This window comes from Coccinella septempunctata, chromosome 1, assembly GCF_907165205.1.
Source record: "Coccinella septempunctata chromosome 1, icCocSept1.1, whole genome shotgun sequence".
In the NCBI taxonomy this organism is placed as follows: domain Eukaryota; kingdom Metazoa; phylum Arthropoda; class Insecta; order Coleoptera; family Coccinellidae; genus Coccinella; species Coccinella septempunctata.
The window spans coordinates 49,286,427-49,308,043 of NC_058189.1; the positions used below are offsets into that span (position 1 = coordinate 49,286,427).

Below are 21,617 nucleotides of genomic sequence, written 5' to 3' on the forward strand. Positions count from 1 at the left end.
AACAAAACGACATCTCTCTAGGTCCGCAGAACCGAATTAAACAGGGTGAGTTTTACAAATATTTTAACAGTAGATTCTTGAGGTCAAAAGAAACACTTTTCTTGTATACCATTTTTTCCGAGTCGGCCCTGATAAAAAGATATAGCCATTTTAAGTTTTCATAATGAGCTGTACCACCCCTGGAAAAACAAAATTACCTTCAAAATAGCTACAGTGACTTTATACACCACAGTGGCGACAAAAGTCGATTTCGACCGTTTAGGGATAGGCAAACGTGAAAAAAATATCGATATATATTGTATCGATATTTCTCGACAGTATCGATATATATCGATAGTGATCATATAAACAGTGTGTTCAGAGTTCAGACTGATTTTAGCATTGAGTTATTCATCTAAGAAGAGATTGAAAGGAGTATGGTGAGTATAAAAACGAGCATAATATGTTAATTTGAAAATAAAATGAACTTGTAGGTTATATTTGTTTAATATTTTCAGGTCCATTTCTCCTCTTAGATGTAGGAAAAAGTGAGGGAGGTTGAGAAAAAATTATAAGGTGAATGCAGTGCCTAACATTTTTATTTCTACCAAAAATGAATCCTATGAAGTCACATGCATCTATTTCACTAGAAGACTTAGCTCCTATAGTACATTATGTTACATGTTACTTATAGTACATCTGGTTGCTCATGTGCAAATTACCAACATAGTTTATTGTTCAGAAATGCGAAAAAGCACAATCCAGTCATTTACAGAATATTTCAAATTTGATCAAGACGATTTTTCGTCCAAGCAAAACACTTTCGAACGACTCGAATAGCACGGGACAGGCACAGAATCACGCAAACTGTCACAAATTTTTTTTTTTTTTTTTGGTGTAGCAGGGGGAAAATCTGCAAGAGAGACGAACCACCCTCATCTCCTGAGGGGGAACAGTGTGGGGTTTCTCACTCTCCTGAGCTCGAGACCCACTAAAAACCCTACTGCTCCTTGAATTTTGGTTCCGGGCATTTGCCTATAAACCGTTCATCTCTTGGTCGGTTTTCTTCTCGCACACTATCGCGCTGGGATTTATGTGTTTATCCTCTATTGGATTAACACTTTATTGAATTTTTCAATAAGTTTCTGTTGTTATTTTAATCTCTTTTCAATTGATATCTTGGTCTCCTTCGGTGAATTCGCATTCTCCTTTTGTCTTCCTCTGGGTCGTAGTCCACTAGTCTCTTGAGTTCTTGATTCGGATGGTTTTTCGCTGTTTCGAATAATTTCTCTGCTTTTCTGTTCATGAATTCCGTTATGGTTTCCCATTTCAGGTCCTTATAAATCTGTCTATTCCTGACAAACCAAGGTGCATCTATTGCACATCGTAGCAGCTTGTTTTCAGTGGCCTGAATTCTTTTGATATGGCTCTTTGCCGCGAAACCCCAGGCAACTGATCCATAAGTCAGTTGAGGCCTAGCAACGGCTTTGATTATCTTCAATTTTGTCTCTTTCGACATGTGGCTTCTTCTTCCTATCAGAGGATAGAGTCTATTCATCGCTGCTTTCGTTTTGTCGATTGCTTGTTTGATATGACTTTTCCAGGTAAGTCCTTTGTCAAGCGTTATTCCTAAATATTTGGCTTCATTTTTCCAGTCGATTTCTTCGCCGTCAACATCCAGTTTTGTTGTGGGTCGCAGTCTTCTCTTCTGTAGTAATATTGCTTGGCTCTTTTGTCCATTGAGCTTGATTTTCCACTTTATGCACCAGTCATTTGTTTCGTCAATCGACTCTTGTAGAACTCGTTCTATTATTTCAGGGTTTCGGTGTCGAGTTGCTATGCCTGTGTCGTCAGCATATAACGTTAGCATGGTTCTTGGATTTTTCGGAATATCGTGGATGTATATGTTGTACAGAAGTGGCCCAAGTACTGATCCTTGGGGTACTCCAGCCTCTATATCTCTTGTTGAGGAGCATTCCCCTCCCACTTTTACGTAAAATCTTCTATTTTTGAGATAATTCCTGATCAACTTGCATATTTTGATCGAATATCCAACACATCTCATCTTATATATTAATCCTTCATGCCATACTCTGTCGAATGCTCTGGCGACGTCTAGTAAAATAAGACCTGTAGCTTATTTATTTTGGAATCCCTCTGTTATGTACTCTGTGAGCCTTAATAATTGTTGTTCTGTTGAATGCTCTCTTCTGAATCCGAACTGTTCTGGTGGTATTAGTTCCAGATTTTCGGTTTCCTCATTTAGCCTCGTGGCGATAATTCTTTCTACTACTTTTCCTAACGCCGACAGTAGACTTATCGGTCTGTAGTTTTGTGGAAACTTCTTCTCTTTGAATGGTTTATTGAATACTATGACTTCTGCTGTTTTCCATTTTTCTGGGTAGTGTTCTGTCCTCATAATTGTCACAACTGTCACAAATGTAAACATTGTCCGCCATTTAAGGTCGAAAACGGTCCAACCAATCAAAAAGCGGACGCCTATTAATTGTCGCCACTGTGGTGTATAAAGTCACTGTAAAAATAGCTAGCTAAATCTATGACACTACATATCTGTGGATCTTTTAAAAGAGTTGTATTCGATCAAAGTAGGCACTCAATTTTCCGAATTTCACAGATATTTCTTATTTTTGAACATTACTCTAAAACGGCGCATTATACGAGAAAATAAGAGGAATACTTTTATTTTACAAAACGTTCAAGTATTCATAATATAGCGTCCAACTTAGTTTCAAAAGTTGGGTTCTTTGTTTTTTTTTGGTATTTTCATGGCACGTAATGGTCATAATGAGAAAACTGGAAGATATGGGTGATATCTTGTGTACAACTTTCCGAGTGATATCGGTAGACCAGTAAGATCAGTTGATATGTCAACAGTTTAATGATTTCAGTCCATCGAGTCAAACAGCACACACCACTTTTTTTGTCTGTTGCAATTGTGTTTGCTTGGAAGATGCCAGTCATTTGTAAAAAATTTCTGAAGAATTGATATACTGATAAGTGATATTACTGTTACTGAATTTAACCCCATTTTTACGCCGGTAAAGACCGTGTGTAAATAAAAAAATAGTGATTTTTTCAAATCATTTTTCACATTTGAAAGAAGAATTTATCGTTTCCTTGATTTCTATCGACCTATTGCACATTTTTTCGATGATAACTTGATGGAGAAGAAATAATCTCACCCCAAATGAAAACTCTTTCAAGGAACTGTAGAGTTGTTTTACGTCTACGCAGCTGTCAATATTCTTAAGTAATAATCCGGAAAAGAAAAACTTCCGGTCACCACTATCTACGAGCTTTTCGAGTTAATTGAATAGAAATCTTCGGTTAAAGCCGTAATAAATAGAGCATTTTTCAGGATGATCAAGTCTTAACAACACAGGTGGGCGGGTAAGGCCAGTGTCAGCCAATTTGTTCTGATGTCCTCATAATTGGACAATATCACGAATGTTCGTTCAACCCAGAAGCGATCGGAGTGGATTCACCTCATGATTCACTCTATCGAGTATTGTCCCCTTAATTTTTTAATATTATACTCGTAGGTAATATTTCAACACTTGGGTGATAATTTTACCTACGCAAATTGGTAGGCTATCCCCATAGGAAGGGTGACATTCTACGTCATTTTCACAATCTGGCAACGACCATTGAGTCAATAATGGAATAATGGTCATTAAAATTTTCTGATCACCATGCCATAGACTTAATAATGTGATGATAACATTTGACGAGAAAAACGAACAATCACAGAAAATGTCTATAGACACAGATTACAGAAACAATTATCTGTAATCTGTGGATATAGAATTCTATGTCTTCATGATCGTTTCTACTGTTGTCGCATTCAAAGATTACTAGACTCTAGTAAAGGCATTCTACGTCACAAAGTTTTACACATTCGAATGGTTTCGAATGTTTCGAAGGATCTATTTTTTTCTAACTGAATTATGAGACGAATCTTTCACGTGGTGGTAACTAATGGGAAATGGTATCCATAAATAAGTTCAAATTCGATTTTGAAGTTTTAGGAAACTGCATAATTATTGAATCGTCAAGCATAGAATGAAAAATCCCACACATCAGATCACCATTCACCAAGCATGTCATTTTCAAGTGTCATATACAAATAAAGCCTTTTGTGTCAGTTTTTATCGATTTATCCAGAAAAAATGGTTTGTGGGCGAGAATTTAGAAGCAGTTTGCGAAGGCCTATGCCGAACGCCGCCAAAGCTGGTACAGCTTGCAGGATTGTGCCAGCTTTCACCATTCAATCCAATCAGAAGAATACCTGCGTTGCTCCACCACCTAGGTAGTGCGTATGTTCACTCCCTTTTTTAAGTTTTCAAATCGAGACCTTCACGTATTCTATCTGAATGGAAGTACAACAAATATTTTTCCAAGAAAACGAAGTTTCTCAGATTCTGGGCATATTCATAGTTTCCAATAATAATCTGTTGGCATTGAGTACGAGCAGAAATGTCAACCTCACTAATAGCTTTCTAGTTCTCATTTTGAGGCAAGTAGATTCCGGTAAATGAATTGTAAAGCCGTCCACCTTTTTTCCAAAAATTACTGACGATAGTTTTGGATGAATTCCAAACTGGAGATAATGAAAAACAGAACAGGTTATATAATTGTATATTAATTATATTAATGTGTCACAAGACATGAGAGAACAGCGTGCTTGATTCTAAAGTGCGGAAAATGGTAAGAAATGATTTTGTCTGACCCAATGAAGAATTCAGTTCAGATCTGATCAGTTCTGTCCTACAGTAAATTTTACAACTTTCGAAAGAGCAGCCTATGATGGTTTCCGTGTTATAGGCAATATACCAAGGTTTTCAAAATGATACCAAAGAAAGAAATCGCAAGGATTTGGATTTTCGGAATATGCACTTCAGCATGTAGGGGGAGTCAGCGCGATTGCTCAGGTAGGAGACTTGAACCACCTCAAATATTCCAATTCAAATTTCTCGCTACCGGTATCGTAAATAGCTTGCGACATACTCGTAACAAGACACTAGTGGCGGCTCCATTTTGGCCGCCATCAGAACAGTTCGGAAATGTTGAACGTGATTTTGTTGTTAGGAAGTTACAAATTGAATAATTTTTGTTGGTTACACTGTCTGAAAAGTTTCATAGGTGCGTTGTGCTATTTAGTTTTATTGCTTTCATTGATTTATATTGTTCTACAAACGATGAGCCTTTTTAATAATAGTTGTAAAAGCTTCAAGAAAACATCTGTTGAATAGACTAAAAGGGAGTGCGGAGACTTGACCCATGCTATGGTCGGGAGATTTAATCATTAAATCAGTGGTCCAAGTTTCCCGCACTGAGCTTAGATAATAGTTTGCGTCAAAAAAAGAAAAGTGACAAATAGAAACAAATATAAAAAATATACAAAGGTTCAAAAAAGTAAAAAACATCTCTGTTCAGTGACTGAAATAGAAAATATGTATTTCATACGCTGATACATCTGATGATGAAAACCTTGACATGGACCCTTGGTCATTGGAAATTATTTTCTTTCAATGTTTTTCCTGATAAACAAACTTATGGTCAAGTATCTCTCGCCCCCTATTCAACTCTCCCTTGGGTTAAGGAGACATGAGTCAATTTTCGGTTCTTAAAAAAAGAATTGCAGTAGTCAAAATGTTTATCTCATCATCACTCTACTATTATCTATCGTTACCTATTTGGGCATGGTATCACGCAAAAAAATGAGTTGCTACCATTTATAGATACAAGGTTGCTTCAGAGTGAAAAGGGGTTCAACTATCCCGGATTTTCCATACCTCTAATTAACTGGATATATCTCAAAATTTGATACTTTTGAATACGTTGGGTAATATTTTTGTTTTTCACAATTTTGAAGTGCCCTCTTATACAAATTTCCCTTCATACAATGCTCAGTTTTGGCATGAATACTAAACATAGTCCAAGATATCTTGGACTGACATGCTACAGTAAGTCCTAAATTTCGTTCTTGGACTCCGCAACTAAGGCCCGTAATCGTAGTTAATCTATGGTTTAAACCGTCGTGTTAAGATCAAGTACAAAATGAGAAGAGATTAACTAATCCTGTACAGTTGCCAAAATGGTTGGCTATTTGAACTAATTGTGACTCTTTGGTTGTCATTTCTTAGTTTTCTGTGTTAATCTTTGGATCAGTGCTTCTGTCAGACTGCAGCGATCAGTTTATTTATTTATTGTGTTCTGTTGTGATCTTTGTATCAGCATTATTATTGTCATATTATTGAGGTGTGAGGTAAAACCTATAGTTGATACATAGCATTCAGTGCTTCGTTTCTGAAAATATCTATATTTATTATCTAACGAAAGGCAAATTTCGAAGTGGAAATAAGGAATTGCATTTGAACATAGCAATTCAGAAGATGGATTGCAAGTGAGACAAAATATGAAATTGAATGTTGATATTTCACCTTGAGGTAGGGTGGCTTATTATTTCTCAATCTCACTCAAAATTGCTCTTGCAGAAGTTTTGGAGATCGAATGAATTCGATATCATCCCATTTATCCCAATGATTTTCTCGATCCCGTAGGTATAATATATGGTGTATCATGATACCTATTGAAATCATTCAACTCGTGCAAGATTTCAATATCTGAATCCGAATTACTATCAAATTCCAATTCCATGTTCATTTTGAAACATTGAACTCAATAATTCTCTAACAGGCAAAGCAAACCTAAACACAATTTCTTGAATCAAAACAAACAAGAAACTTCAAAAAACTTCATAGAAGCAGGTAGAAAATAATTTCATAGAATATATAGGGTTTAATCCCTTTTGGATGGTTTAAACCTACCGTCCCGAAGGTTTAAACTAATCGATAGTTTAAACCATCCTTGATGGATTAACTATGTTTGATCTTAAGAAATAATTGTTATCTAAAGTTTAAACCCTCATTCTTGGTTTAAACTACCATTAATCTTATGGGCCTAATAGTTACTTTTCAAGTTTTTCCTTCTAACATGATATTGTTTACGTTACTCTCAGAAACGTCCATTGTTTCCACATTGTCAAATTCCATCAACACTTTAGACGTTATCCAGAAACTGACAGATGGGAGCAGTTTGTGGCCAATAGACGAAAAAAAATGCCAAATTACAAATCATCTCATTTTCCTTGGCCACCTTGTATGATTTCATCATCCACCAAATGATTCATTTTCAGATGTTACGCCCTGTGTGAGCGTCCACCACCGAAAACCCTGTTCCGATATCGGTACAAAAGGGGAGACTTTCCAATCGCCCTAGAAACGAAGGGCATTTTGTGGAAGACCGACATCCCCAAGCTCGACTTCCACTTCTATCTTCCCATGTTTTTCGAGGGCCTCATCGAAACCACTCATCCCTATAAGATGTTCGCAAGACAGGCAGTTCACGATATGCTTACGTACGGGGGAAATAAGATCTTTCCGTGCATACCTCAGCTCATCATCCCCATCAAGAACGCTTTCAATACGAGAAACAGGGAGGTGATCTGCGTTACGCTCAAGGTATTACAGCATCTGCTCAGGACCAGCGATAAGGTGAGTGTTATGGTTGGGAGATTTCCTTATAGGCTGTAGTAAACGAACGAAGTGGAGGAATTTTATGGTTAAAGGGATCTCGAGAAATCATATATAGCGCATTTTGCTCGGGATGTCCTACAATCTCGTTGGATTGTAAACTCGTTCGATGAGATATATTTTTTTAAAAAAGAGAGTTAATACCATAGATTTTAATTTTAGAATATTATGCATACATTCCATACATTCTGTATATTATATTAAACAGGTTTGGACATTATTCTGCAATAAAAATGATATTTCTTCAACCAAAAAAAATCAGAATTAAAACGCTGAAACCGGTCAATTTTTTTAAATTATTCTCATTTTCTGGCAATAAAATTGAGTGTTTTGCTTCAACCCCTTCAACCAACAGAATAAAAAAAAGATTATGGGGGGGATTCCAATTTCCTTGAGCTCTCCAACGAGCCTTCATGTGATATATGTTTCCATTTGAAAAACAGAAGTTAAATGAGGTTGAGGTCAAGAGGTAAGGGAGAAATATTCAATTTTATCATCAGAAATTTATTTGGAAGGCAATTATGAAATACAGTGTTTCAGTGTCTTCATATCAAGTTATCGGTTGATAAAATAATAACTCAATTTTTTTCAAGAGACTTTTTTGTTATTTCTTGTCACTACAAAAAATAAAGAAAACAAAGATTACTGTGTGATTCCATTTTCCGTGATTTTTCCAACAAGCACATGATTGATATACAGGGTGTCTGTTAACAAATGCGAAGAACTAAGGGAGATTATTCCTCGATAAAAATAAGCAGGGGTAGTTCCTATAATTTTTTTCGAAATCGACCTCCCTTCCAAGATACAGCCTCTGGAAGGCGATGACGAGGTGACAGTTTATAATTTTTTTACGGGTTCTAAAAAACCCTGAGTCATGAAACTATACATAATATGAAGCACTAAGAAGATGTTGCTTACACTATTTTTTTAGATCTCATAACTTTATTATTAGGGGTTGAAAATAACAACATGTATTTTAGCGAGAGGTAGTAATTCTATGGACACTTCAGAACTGCTTGTAAATTTTTATTCATTCCGAGAAAAGTATCGACTTTATCTAGATTTTGCAAGGGACTTTTTTTCTGCAGAATTGAATGGGAAACCATAAGAGACTTGTCTTTCGAAAATCTATCTCACGAAAACAATTTTTGAAGGAAAATCATAGGGTTTTGTTATTTTCAACCCCTAATAATAAAGTTATGAGATCTAAAATAATTACGTGAGTAACATCTACTTAGTACTTCATATTATGTATAGTTTTATGACTCAGTGTTTTATAGAACCCGTAAAAAAAATAAAAAACTGTTAACTCGCCATCGCCTTCCAAAGACTGTATCTTGAAAGGCAGGTCGATTTCGAAAAAAATTTATAGGAACTACCCCTGCTTATTTTCATCGAAGAATCATCTCCCTAAGACCTTCGCATTTATTTAAAGATACCCTTTATATGTCAAGTCTTTTACTCGTACAAATATTTTAACAGTGGATTCTTGAGGTCAAAAGGGACACTTTTTTCCTATACGACTGTTTCCGGTTCGGCCCTGATAAAAAGATATAGCCATTTTAGGTTTTCATAATGAGCTGTGCCACCCCTGGACGAATAAAATTACCTGCAGAATAACTATCTAAATCTGTGACACTACACTTCTTTCAAACAGAGTTGTATTCAGCCAAAGTACCCAATTTTTCAAATTTCACAAATTTTATTAAAATATATGAAGAATACTTATACTTCACAAAACGTTCAAATAATCATTAGATATAGGGTCCATTTCAGTTTCAAGTTTTGGGTTCTTCGAATTTTTGGTATTTTATGGTACGTGGGTGATATTTTGTGTTCGTAAAATATTCATCAAATAAATGAATCAAGAATCTAATCTTAAAACATTCGTAAGATTCGTAAGACTCACCCTGTATGTTTCCATTTGTAAAACGGAAAAGTTGGATGGGGTTGCGGCAAAGGGGTTGAAGAAAAACATTCAATTTTATTATCAGAAAATGAGATTAACTAAAAACCAATTGACAAGTTTCAGCGTTTTCATATTGAGTTATTGGTTGAAGAAATTTCAATTTCATTCTAGACTTATGCCCAACCCTGTATTAGTAGGTATGTGTGGTTGCAGAGTTGTGGAACTCATAAATCGAAAAGTCCTTTTTATTATCATTACTTTTGTATTTTCTTGTTCCAGGTAGGCGAAGCTTTGGTGCCCTACTATCGTCAACTTCTACCGGTACTAAACATGTTCAAGAATTGCAACGTCAACTGTGGCGATCACATCGATTACAGCCAGATGAGGGGCGAGAATGTTTCGGACCTCATCAACGAGACTTTGGAGTTGATGGAAAGGACTGGCGGTGAAGATGCTTTTATAAATATTAAATATCTCATTCCGACCTACGAATCCTGCCTAATGAATTAAACATACCCCCAAATTCCTGCCCTCGCTAATGTGAAGATAAAAATGAAGGCCGACTAAGGCAAGTGTAAATTTCTCAATAAGAAATGAAAAATATTAAGGATTTATTCATCCCAAATCGAATAAAAGTTCCTGTGAAACAATTAGGGGAGAAATCTGTTACATCTTTGGAAGACGAAATTTTAAAGAATTTTAGACGAATTTTAAATTTCTGCATGACATCAAGAGAATTTTGGGAGGAATCACTAAATGCATGAGATAAATTCATAACGATCATATCATGAAAACTATCATCCAACATATTATAATTTTAATCGATATTATACAATAATTATTCAATGAATGAGTCGTTTTTCTTTTTTGAGAGTATTTTATTTTAAACTTTTTGTTGAAAGAACGTTTGGTACTACTCCAAGTAGGTAATTATTTTTGGTGGTATCCCTATTGAAATGACACACTAAACTGATTCATTCTTCTTTCACGGTCCCCTACAAAAGTATGCAACGTAGGCAAAAGAAGTATTAGAGGTGGAGAATAAGGATAAGATCAATGTTAAAAATTCAATATAACGAATTCAACAGTCTTTCAACTAATTCAAATTTTCTATCAGGAATTAGGAACAAAATTAAAAAAATATGTTAGGGTATTTTCACAACATCCTTGTCGACGTATCGCAGAAGTTGCCTTCTGTTTCTTCAGACCAAAGGAGTATTGAAAAAACACTTTGAGTTCGGTACAGTCGAAAACAATACAACAACCAGAATACATCCGAAAAAAATCTCAAAAATCTTAAAAACTTCGTATAAAAAGAATACAGCCAAGAGAAAAATGAGTCGAAGGAAGGTAAAAAATTATGGAGGACGCAATAACTGGTGTTATATCGTTTTAACTGTTTAAACTAAGATTCCCATCTCAGCTACACTCTCATATTCAGACTTTTCCAAATAACCCAGAAAAAAGAAAAAAATTATTTTAATGATTTATTCAAATATATTCTCTCTATATCGTTATATTGGGGAAGGCCAGAATTAGAGGAACTCGTTAAGAAGGAGCGTGGCTTCAGATCTTGTTATTAATTTGTATTCCCATACGTGTTTATTATAGTCTATTCTTCGAGCTAATGAAAGACTTCCTGTGTATGCTAAACCAGTGAGTCGTTTGTTTTGTTACCTCACGACCGGTAAGGAAGAGGCCGAAGACTACCGGAAGAAAAGTGAGATGACTAATATTAATATTCCCAGTCAAGTCTGACAGAGGAAAACATAAAGCTTGCCACCATATTTGAATCGTAAAAGCAATTTCATTAATTGAAAGCATAAATATAAATACTTTTTATTACGCAACCCACGATTCACAACCTGTTTGGATTTTGGTGAATGAAAATAAAAAACGATGTGAGTGTTTTATCCATTAGAAAATGGGAGAAGTCAATTCAATTTTTTCTCCGCCTGGGCCCGTTTCTTGATTTACTGACTGAATCCAAAATTGAATTTATTACGACGTTATTACCTATCTTCAGTCTCTGACGACGTCAATAAGAGATGGGAATATACGGAGTGGGCAAAAAGTAACGCACAAAAGTTATATCTTCGGTAGTTCATATTTCGGTATAGTATTTTGTGAAAAAATGCTGAATTAGGTCAATTTTCATTAAAAATTACGCAAATTTTATGTATAATTGGGAAGTTTGTGATCCTTTACGAGGGATTGAGGGTAGATACATTTTTTATTAATGGTAACTCCGAGGGTAACTCTTTGTGTCCGAAATGGACAGACCTTTTGTTGCTGAAGATGATTTGATCAATCTTGACCCTCTTCATTATAAAGAAAACATGGCTTTTTCGTAGGGTAGTAATTGATGAAAGATGAAAAAACAAAGAACGTATCAATTTCATGTGCATTTATTTTTGTGATTATAATTTTAATTTCAGATAATTAATCAATAACTACCCTACGAAGTATAACACTTAAAGAACATCAGACACTCCTGAACTGTGTGTTGTTGACCTCAAAATATAAGCATACCTAAAAATCTGAATTTCAGTATAGGTATACTCCATTAACTTTTATAAAATCACTCGGTTGGCCATGGAAATTTGACACATTCCACACTGTATAAAACGAAAATGTGAGGTTTATAACGATTGTCAAAATATTTTTGGGTTTCAAATCAGCGCTGTGTTGTCCGTTCCACGTAAAAATCTCAGTAATTAGGTACGTATTTCATCACAATGTCAAATTACTTTGGAGAATATGAAGTCGAAAATATGTGATGAACATTATTGACGTTTATACAAACTGATTGAAGGGAATCCGAATCTAGTTATTTGCATGGAGAGTGGAGAGGACAAGAGGTCACTTTTTAAATATATTTATTTTTGCTTTGGAAGATAATTGAATTTTTGACACAAAATATGCAGTTGCTTGAGAAGAGTTGATGTTGGTTTTCTTCTTTGTCTGAAGGTTGAAGACTTTACATCAATTTTTGAATCAAAAAATCAACCCAAAGATAAAGATAAAATGAATCTAATGCAGTGGTATGGAATGGGTATCTCTCTAAGGCAAGAGGAACTTTAAACAAGAATTCCACTAGAATTAACGATTGACAGGACAACTGGCTCGTATTTATAGCTGTTTATTTTTCAATGCTTCAATAACTAGTAACTTTTTGCGTTCGCTCACCCTAAAATAAAGTCCTCAAATGCCCGCCACCTTTTTGGATCTCCGAATAGAAAGAAATTCTTTGTCATCCTCTTCATTCAAATCTTTCTGATTGTAGAAACATTCAGCTAGAATGCTACATAATATCAGATTCAAAGAGTCTCACTTTATATGTCATAATCAGAAAAATTTCATTTCAAACCCCCCCCTCCGAAACTCAACCCTGGCTACGTCCATGATTCACTTTTATAAAAGCACTCGGTTAGTCGTGAAATAATTTTCTTAAGTTTTGTAACTAGAACGGAGTAAGGTTGGCACTAATGAAATATCGTTAATCTCATAACGACGTTGCCAAAATTAATATTAACTAATATTACGAAAATACCGAAAGTGCTTGAAAAAGATAGAAGACAGAGTATCAGGAAGTGCTATTTAAAATTAAGGGCCGCTCATTCAAATAGTAAACCTAATATCTAGAATATATCAGACGGTATCCAACATATTCAATGTAAGTAAATTTATATATTGTTTCATCTGAATCTAAACGACTTTTATTTTAGCTGAATTCCATAATCTGAAAGATTGTGAATGAAGAGGTTGACAAAGAATTTCCTTCTATTGGAAGTAGGGTTAACGAACGCTAAAAGTTACAACAAAGTTAAGGATTTTCGATTAATGTCATCGTAGAATATGTAAGTAATTTTTCATTTGTCTTGTTTTACACATTGTGAATGTCTCAAGGGATCAATAATGAATAAATTTATTATTATTATTATATCGAAGTATTAAAAATACATACACCTACAAAATACAGCCATAAATATATGAGCCTGCGTCAATTGTTAATTTATGTGAAATTTTTGCGTAAAGGTGCCTTAAAAGGCCCTTTAATTAATTTGACTTTCCTCAATGCAAGTTGATTTTCAATGAAATGAAATGAACATTCCTGTGATTATCCATTAATGGAATTAATAGGGACGATACCTGCATGTTGAAAATCCATAATTGAACTAACTTGATATTCACAAAATGAGGTTTTAAACCACGACACGTGTTTCGCTATCACAATAGCAATGTTCTATCCATTAATTCATTTGAGTTATATCGAGAGTTATACCCAGTGTTATAACACTGCATCAGATGCATTTTATTTTGGGTTGATTGTTTTAATTCAACAACTGATGTAACGTCTTCAACCTTTAACTAAAGAAGATAACCAACATTAACTCTCCTCAAGCAACTGCATATTATGTGTCAATAATTCAATTTCCTTCCATAGCAAACATTTATTTAAAATATTAAAAAAACTGATCTCTTGTCCTTTCCATGCAAATAACTAGATTAGGAATCCCTTCAATCAGTTTGTATAAACGTTAATTACTCAGGTTCACCAAATTTTTTCCAATCCATATTTAATGTAAATTGACATTGTGATAAAATACGAGATAAATTGCTATTACATAGAATTGACAAAACAGCGCTAATTTAAAACCCAAAAATGTTTTGACAAAAGTCATGACCTCACAATTTGGTACTATACTATGTGGAATGTGTCAAATTTCCACGGCCAACTGAGTGCTTTTATAAAAGTGAATGGAGTGTCCTTCATCTTTTCTGGTGATATAAATTCTGAAACAATCAACCATTTCTCCTTAAATTTGTAATGAATTGGCTCTATTGAAACTATTCCAAGAAAATACAGCCTGAATCGCTTCATATTTCCATGAGATCTAATGAAATTAAGAAGAATGGTTTCACTCAATAAGATCAATTACGGCGGAATGTACTAAACGAAAGTTATTCTCGCAAAACTTCCTAGTCATGAATATTGAATAAAGCGGAAAGTTCTGATAATCAGCGGAATCAATAGAGACGTTGAAGATGGCTGTTTAATCGACGTGGAGGATCGCATAATTGTAAGCCTCGGAACCATTTAATTCCACTAGCCGAGGAAGAGGATGAAGTCTATTCATATACTTAACGATCGCTTAGTTTGTTGATCATCTGAGCGATGAATAAAATGTTTATGGTTAATTTCATTTACTGTAGAGTAATACAAGATTTGATGGTTCTCAGAAAACTAAGAGGAAAAGGATATCTGCTTCGGTTAAAAATTTTCTCATTTGTATTCATCACATCTTCTAACGAAAACTATGAATATTTTATCATTTATCGAACGAAGCTAGTCATATGAAAATGTTGAAAACAGAAGTAAGAATTTCAGCCAAGCTTGTTAAATGACATATCTTAATCAATTTAATCACCACAAAGACTGGTATCTTTATAACCATCCTATAAATACCACAGCCTACATCAGTACATAAGAACTTGGTAATCATGACTACTCTAATTTACTCGGAGAGTTCCAGAACTATACATTTTAAGGTACTCAGTAACTCCATTTCCTACAGCTGACGAGTGAAGACTATATTTTGTTTATTATTTTATATTTTGCCAAAAATGTTTTCAAAATAGAATGAAAATCTGAGCTGAATTTTCTTCCTTCATTTCATCAGAATTTCAAGTTTGGTCTCATTATACATACTCACCTATGTTACAGTTGAAACTTGTATCTAGTTAAAACTAAATGCCTTGGTTATAACTAGAATTCCTAGTTGAATTTAGAATATACTGATCTACACATTTATTTCAGATAAAACTGCAGTTTTATAGAACCTTAATTAAAACTAGGATTTCAAAATTTTTTTTTTGGAAAATGTGCTATTATTTTTTAGTATAATTCAGTTAGAAATCTTGGTTACACTAAACATTGTTGAATACAGTCAACATACAACGAAGAAATATCAAAAAGAGCTCAACAAAAATTCAAACAAGAATAAAGTGAGATTATCAACTTGTTATTGCAACACAAACAATCGTAGCATTTTTGAGTTACTGATGTTAATATTTTTTATAGAGACACCTTCTTGAAATTCATCCTTTCCTACATATGCATCGAATAAATCCAACCTGTTCCTACAGCCGTTACCTTTGCAGCAGTTCTAGAAGTTAAATTTGTTTTAGGTAGGTGCATCTTCTATCTACAAAACCTCGAATAAACTATTAGCACATTTTACTTCGGACATTTCGTTGGAAAGTTCTTATATAAATGATATTATATTCATATTATGAGACGGAGGACTTCGTACCAGCTTATCTCAAGTTCTTCCAGTTGAATCATAAAAACTTCTTCATCTGTTCAATGTTAAACGATATGGGGTGTATAAAATCACTCCATATGAGCAGAACAGGAAAATCCTGTATTACATAAGACCCTTGAATTATTCGCTTACAGTTCATGCAAGAGTGACAGCAAAGAGAACATCTGCTTCGTTTTGATATGAGTTGCCAATCGCCAATTCATCTTGAGAGAATAACTAAAGAATAGTTCTTATTCTATTAGTGCATGCGTTTGTCAAAAATAACCAATACCTAATTCAAAAATGAACAATCACACACGATTTTAATTTACCACCATGATTATGAATTAATTTATCATTGATCAAGGTGTATAATTTTCATATAGTCAGATGGGAATTGTGATGACAAATTAAACTAAAATTCAATAATTTTGTGTAAATTTATCATGTGAAAAATATTACACAAGGTGTCCCATACGAGTGCCCATTAGAAGTTTATGGAGAAATAATTATTCGATCTCTTCCAAATTTTGTATGAAGATATAAGTCAGTTAGAACTTCAGTTCTAAAATATTTTCAAATAGCAATGACTTCCCGTTGTATCGGAAATGGCACCAAATTTCTTATTTCAAATGGAACACCCTGTATATTATGACGTTTCGGATGTATCTCTAAATTCCACATTCATTTTATGTATATTTCCCTATAGCCATCTTGAGCCGTTTTCGAGTTATTCACTGTTTTTTGAAAATAATCACAAGGAGGCTTGTAGAAGACTGAGGATTCCATAAAGGCACAACGCACAATCTCAGATCTGTTTTTTGAGCTGCAGAGCAGGACTCAGATATTGTGATTTTTGCTTTTGGGTCTAATTAAAGAACATACGTGGAATATCAATTGGTCCTTATAGTATCATCTGATTTGTCCGTCGAAATGGATTTTCCATTAGAACGACACTCACTTTGATATTCAATGAAAGTTAAGAGCCTTAAAGTTGGGAAGTCCAAGAGGAAAAATCGGGTATTACCCGAGCGTGTCAGATTAATATAAGGGGAGATACCTTGGAACCTGTACAGTGCATCTTCCAAAAATTAGATCTGTATATAGGGGGAATTGTCTAGGATAGGTTGTCAGAATAGTAAAAAAACATACTCGAGCGTGTCAGATTAAGATAGAGTCATTCGGGGCAACTGTGCGCACTTTTGCCTTTCAAGCCATACCCTGTTTCAAATGTTGAAGCTAGGAAAATTAAAACATATTCATAAGATAGAGAATTTTCTAATCTATAAAAAAACATCAAAATGCAAACAAACAAAAACGTTTTCTCTCCGCAAAAAAGAATTTAATAGAGAAAGTCGGAGTGCGTTCACATGCCCCGTAATGCGGGTAAGTGTGCGCACCCTCACGGGGTAAGTGAACGCAGTGCTTTGTGAATCACACAATCAAAACAAATTACAAAATAATGTCATCAAAATGTTACAATATTAGAGAAATGCTGTTTATTGTCAATACAGAAGCGCCTTTTTACAAGCAGTGCATTATTGTTCGTGCCACAATTATTGGTGAACACAACCCTTGATACATACATTTCCCTGTTGGTGGCTCTTCATATTTTTCTGAACAAATAGGACAATATTGATCGAGTCTTAGCCAAGAAAATCAACAATGTCATAATTTATTCCTCACTGAACTAATGCCCATATAATGAATCTATGCGCACAATTACCCGCGCACACTTTCCCCAGTAAGCCAAAATTTGAATTGACGTTCTTATAGAGTTGAGCAGCTAAGAGAACCTAAAATTGTTTATTATATATTTAGATTAATATGCCCATGATCGAATAAAATATTGTTTAACACTGTCGGACTCGGAACTTGGACCTGGCAGAGATGCTAAAAATTAACAAGAAAACTAGTGAATTTGATTGATTGCAAATAAAAAGTTAAAGAAACATGGCACGGCGCAATCCTATGAAAAACTAATATGGCGATTCTGCGCCCTTGCTTCACCCAAATGAACCCCTCTTTCATACATTGCATAGTCGAGATATACGCACTGCGCACACTTACCCCACTGCGCTCAGTTACCCCGAATGACTCTATATGTGGTTAATTACATGTTGAAAAGTATACATTCTCTTAATCTGACAATTTAAGCGTAACGAAAAGGTGGATTTTTTTCTTAATTTGAAGCTAATGATTGAAGAATAACGGAAAAAATATAATCTGACAGTTTCAGCAAGCCGAAAAAATAAAAATTGGCCATAAAGCTCACAAAAATCAGTGTTTTTGAATTTTCTCTTCTCCTAGGTTCAAATTGTTTTCGCATTCATTATAAAAGTTGTAGGGCATAACATTTTCTACAAATTTTGTTCGAAGCAATTTTTTCTACGTTTGACAGTTTTTGAGATATATGGCGATGAATGTTCATTAGACTGGGTTTGTACATTGACCTTGGACTTTTGCATGTGTGGCTAAGCTCCTCGCCCTTATATCACCCTCTAGCTCAAAAACGGTTGAAGGTATGAAAAATTGCTTTAGACAAAAGTTGTTTAAAATTTTATTATCTACAACTTTCATAATGAATATATAAACTATTAGAGGTACAGGAAGGGAAAGAAAAAAAATGCATTGTTATCATCAATCAAGCAGTCAGATTAAGAAAACCCTCCATGATTACTGTCAGATTAATAGATCAACACGTCTGCAACACCGAGATTAACCATCTGTATGAAAATCTGACACGCTCGAGTATGTACAAGTAACGATTTTTTTTGCATTTTCGAAGGATCGCTGTGACCTTGCGTCACGTCCAAATTGTCAGTCTCTTGAAAAGTAGCTTCCTTTGAATCCAATTAACATATCCTCTAAAAATTTGACAGGCTCGAAATTTTCTTTTTACCATTTTCAACTGATACATCATAGAACCTTCTTTTCTTTCTACCATCTAATCTTCAAGATCCACTAGGTCTCCACGAAGCTCGAGTAAATCCCGATTCAGCATCGTCGGCTCCCCAACTATTATATGCAGTCAGTTTTCTCATGCAATCAAGTACTCTTGAGTAATTCAGAGTCAGGCTTTCGGCTTTGGAAACGTGCCAAACTATCGAAGAAAATCGCCCTGCTCCCAATTTGGGCTTGAACTCGGTATCTTAATCAGCATCTGGTCATTATAGGGATATGATAATCCTAAGGCGTATTTCGCGAGACGATAACGAGAAAACCCTCGAATCTGGGACGGAAACCCTTCCGACGAGAGCTTAATTTGCACAGTTAATTGAAAACCAGATTGCACAGAGTTTGTTGATCCAATCCGGCCAAGTTTCGGTTGATCCGTCTGGCAGTGGCGACATTGCGCCATCGATCTTACGCAAACAAGGTCACCCAGATTTCGATTTCATTCGATAATTGTACGCACTTAAGCACTAATTAAAGCCTAACGGTGTTAACGGTTGTGTTTTTATAGAATTCGCACTGGTGTAGATGCTTGGAGCTCTATGTCAAACAAGACAAGACCTTCCAACCCTGGCAATAAAGCTAGGCACAATATTTGGTGTGTCTTTCATATAAAATTATCCTTTTAGCTGTGCCTGCTTGGATACAGCCCCCTAAAGATGGCACCTGAAAAGCAGTTTAAAATTTTTTTCCTTAGACACCAGTACTGATACTGATAGAAATGAAATTCTAGAGGAGTAAGAAGGCAAAAAAAAATTGGTGGTCTTCCTCCATAACGTCAGCGTGATATCCTTCGAAAGTAATTCCATGCTATACGTTTCATGCAATAACATTAAGAAAGAAATAACAAGGGACCTTATTGGTTCAAAATGAATCAAGGTATCAAAAATTAATTCTTCAATGGTATAATACACTCCTGGACAAAAAATGGTTTCACCAAATTCATTTTTAAATAACTTTTTGAGATGTGCATCGATTTTAATCATTTTGACGTCTATTTGTAGCCTATTTTATCTCGTTTATAATCTGATGTCGAGTTTGCAGAGATTTCAATGGGGAATTCTCCTCAATTTGGGTTATCACAGCATATGCAACTTTAAACTGAATAATTATGAGTTTCATTCATGAATTTTTCAAATGCACCGCGGAAACTATTCAAAATCATTCTTGAAAATGAGGTTTAAAAATTTAAATCGCTTCGTTTCTAGTTTACGAGAAGAACAATGGCTTGTTCATAAAATAACAGCTGTTGATTTTCAGTCATCATAAGGCGCCTACTCACTGGCGAGCCTCAACAGCAACCGGTCTTAAGAATCCCATAAAATTTTACGACCTTGCTCGTTCGTCGCAGACTTCATAGACAGCCATCTCTGTCTATCTCATCAAGATAGTGTATTTGTTGTCCTTTACTATCAACGAAATTTCAGTCGATGTTGCCAACTTGTGCAATAGAAACGAAACGCTTTGAATTTTAAATACCCATTTTTATTTTTGATTTTTAAGTACTTAAAATAATTTTATTTTGTGAAACGGTTGAAATGATTATTTCAAAATGTGACGTTTCAACGATATTTAATAAAAAATACATCATTTTCGTCAGAAGGAGTATTCCCTATTGAATTATGTGGTAAACAGGATAAAAATGAAAGTCGCAATTTCCTTCTAAATTTCTGAACACCCTTTGGGGGTAATTAGTGACGCAATGATGGGTCTTTAAATGAGTTTTTGAAGCCTGATCTTCTCTTAACATTTCCCTGTTTAGTTCACGTTAATAACTCTTTCCGTAAAGGATAATAGTTATTTTCCTATCAAGTGCGGAAAGTGATACTTGCCCGCACGAAACTGCCGTTGCCCGAACGATGCGAAGCAGAGTTCGGGTAAGCAGTTGAGTGCGGGCAAGACACTTTCCGCAAGAGTTAGGAACAATATTTTTTCTACGAGCGCTTGAAATATATAAATATATCCATTTACCATTTCACGAAAAAGATCATATCTCATTTGATTAATTCATATATAATGACAGACGTAATTCTGCATGTCGTCACCATGGCTTTCTCATCGTTGGCGTTCGGTGCATAGAGATATGATAGAATTTAATGTACTCTATAATATTTGCGTGCGGGAAAAACCCCTGCTAATCCATTCCCGCACGCAAATGCGTGCGGGAAAGAAATAGCAGGCGTTTTTCCCGCACGCTTTGGGAAAGTGACTCTTTGCAACTTGGAATGCGTGCGGGAAAAAGGTTGAACGCGCACGCTTGTAGAAAAACGATTTTTCAAAGGGAACTATGCAATTTACAATATTAAGAACAATAACTACTTTTTGATCAAGGAACACGGTTATCCTGTTGAGCAGCAACATTATGATTAGTGTTTTATGTAATTTATCTTGTCAGTTATAGTTCACTGGAATTAAGCATTTCATTTAACGAGAAATTTTTTATGCGGTCAGAAGTTGCGTATGCAGTTGCCCATGTGGTAAGAATTGTAACAGATTATCTCGATCAGATGAACATCAATTAGACTGGCCTCCACGTAGCCCTGATCTGAACCCAATTGATCATGCGTCAGACATGTTAGAGAGGCTTATTCGCAACCGACAAGCGAAAACCATTGCAGCTCTCAGAAGAGCTCTTCTTGAAGAGTGGGAAAACGAAGTTTTTCGAAATGAATTCGCTGAACATTTTGTTCGCTCGGTTTTTTTTTTGTCCAGGAGTGTATAAATAAGAGAAAAGTTTCTCGGGAAACAAATTGTAGGGGTGGCTCCTTCTACCCCTTGCCATTATAGGGCCACACTATCAATTTTAATGGCCTTCTCTCTTCCATTGAATGTCTGTGCAATTTTATTTCT

General features: G+C 35.0%; 2 protein-coding genes across 2 annotated transcripts in view; one reads left to right on the forward strand and one right to left on the reverse strand.

Moving 5' to 3' along the window:
* Positions 1 to 21,617, reverse strand: part of LOC123311927 — a 127,286-nt gene that overhangs the window by 76,670 nt on the left and 28,999 nt on the right. The window lies entirely within an intron of this gene.
* Positions 4,081 to 10,354, forward strand: LOC123311937 (parkin coregulated gene protein homolog). The gene is made up of 3 exons (XM_044896076.1): positions 4,081 to 4,309; positions 7,199 to 7,556; positions 9,784 to 10,354. The coding sequence occupies exons 1-3, from the start codon at positions 4,170 to 4,172 to the stop codon at positions 10,012 to 10,014; spliced, it is 729 nt and encodes a 242-aa protein (XP_044752011.1). The 5' UTR covers positions 4,081 to 4,169; the 3' UTR covers positions 10,015 to 10,354.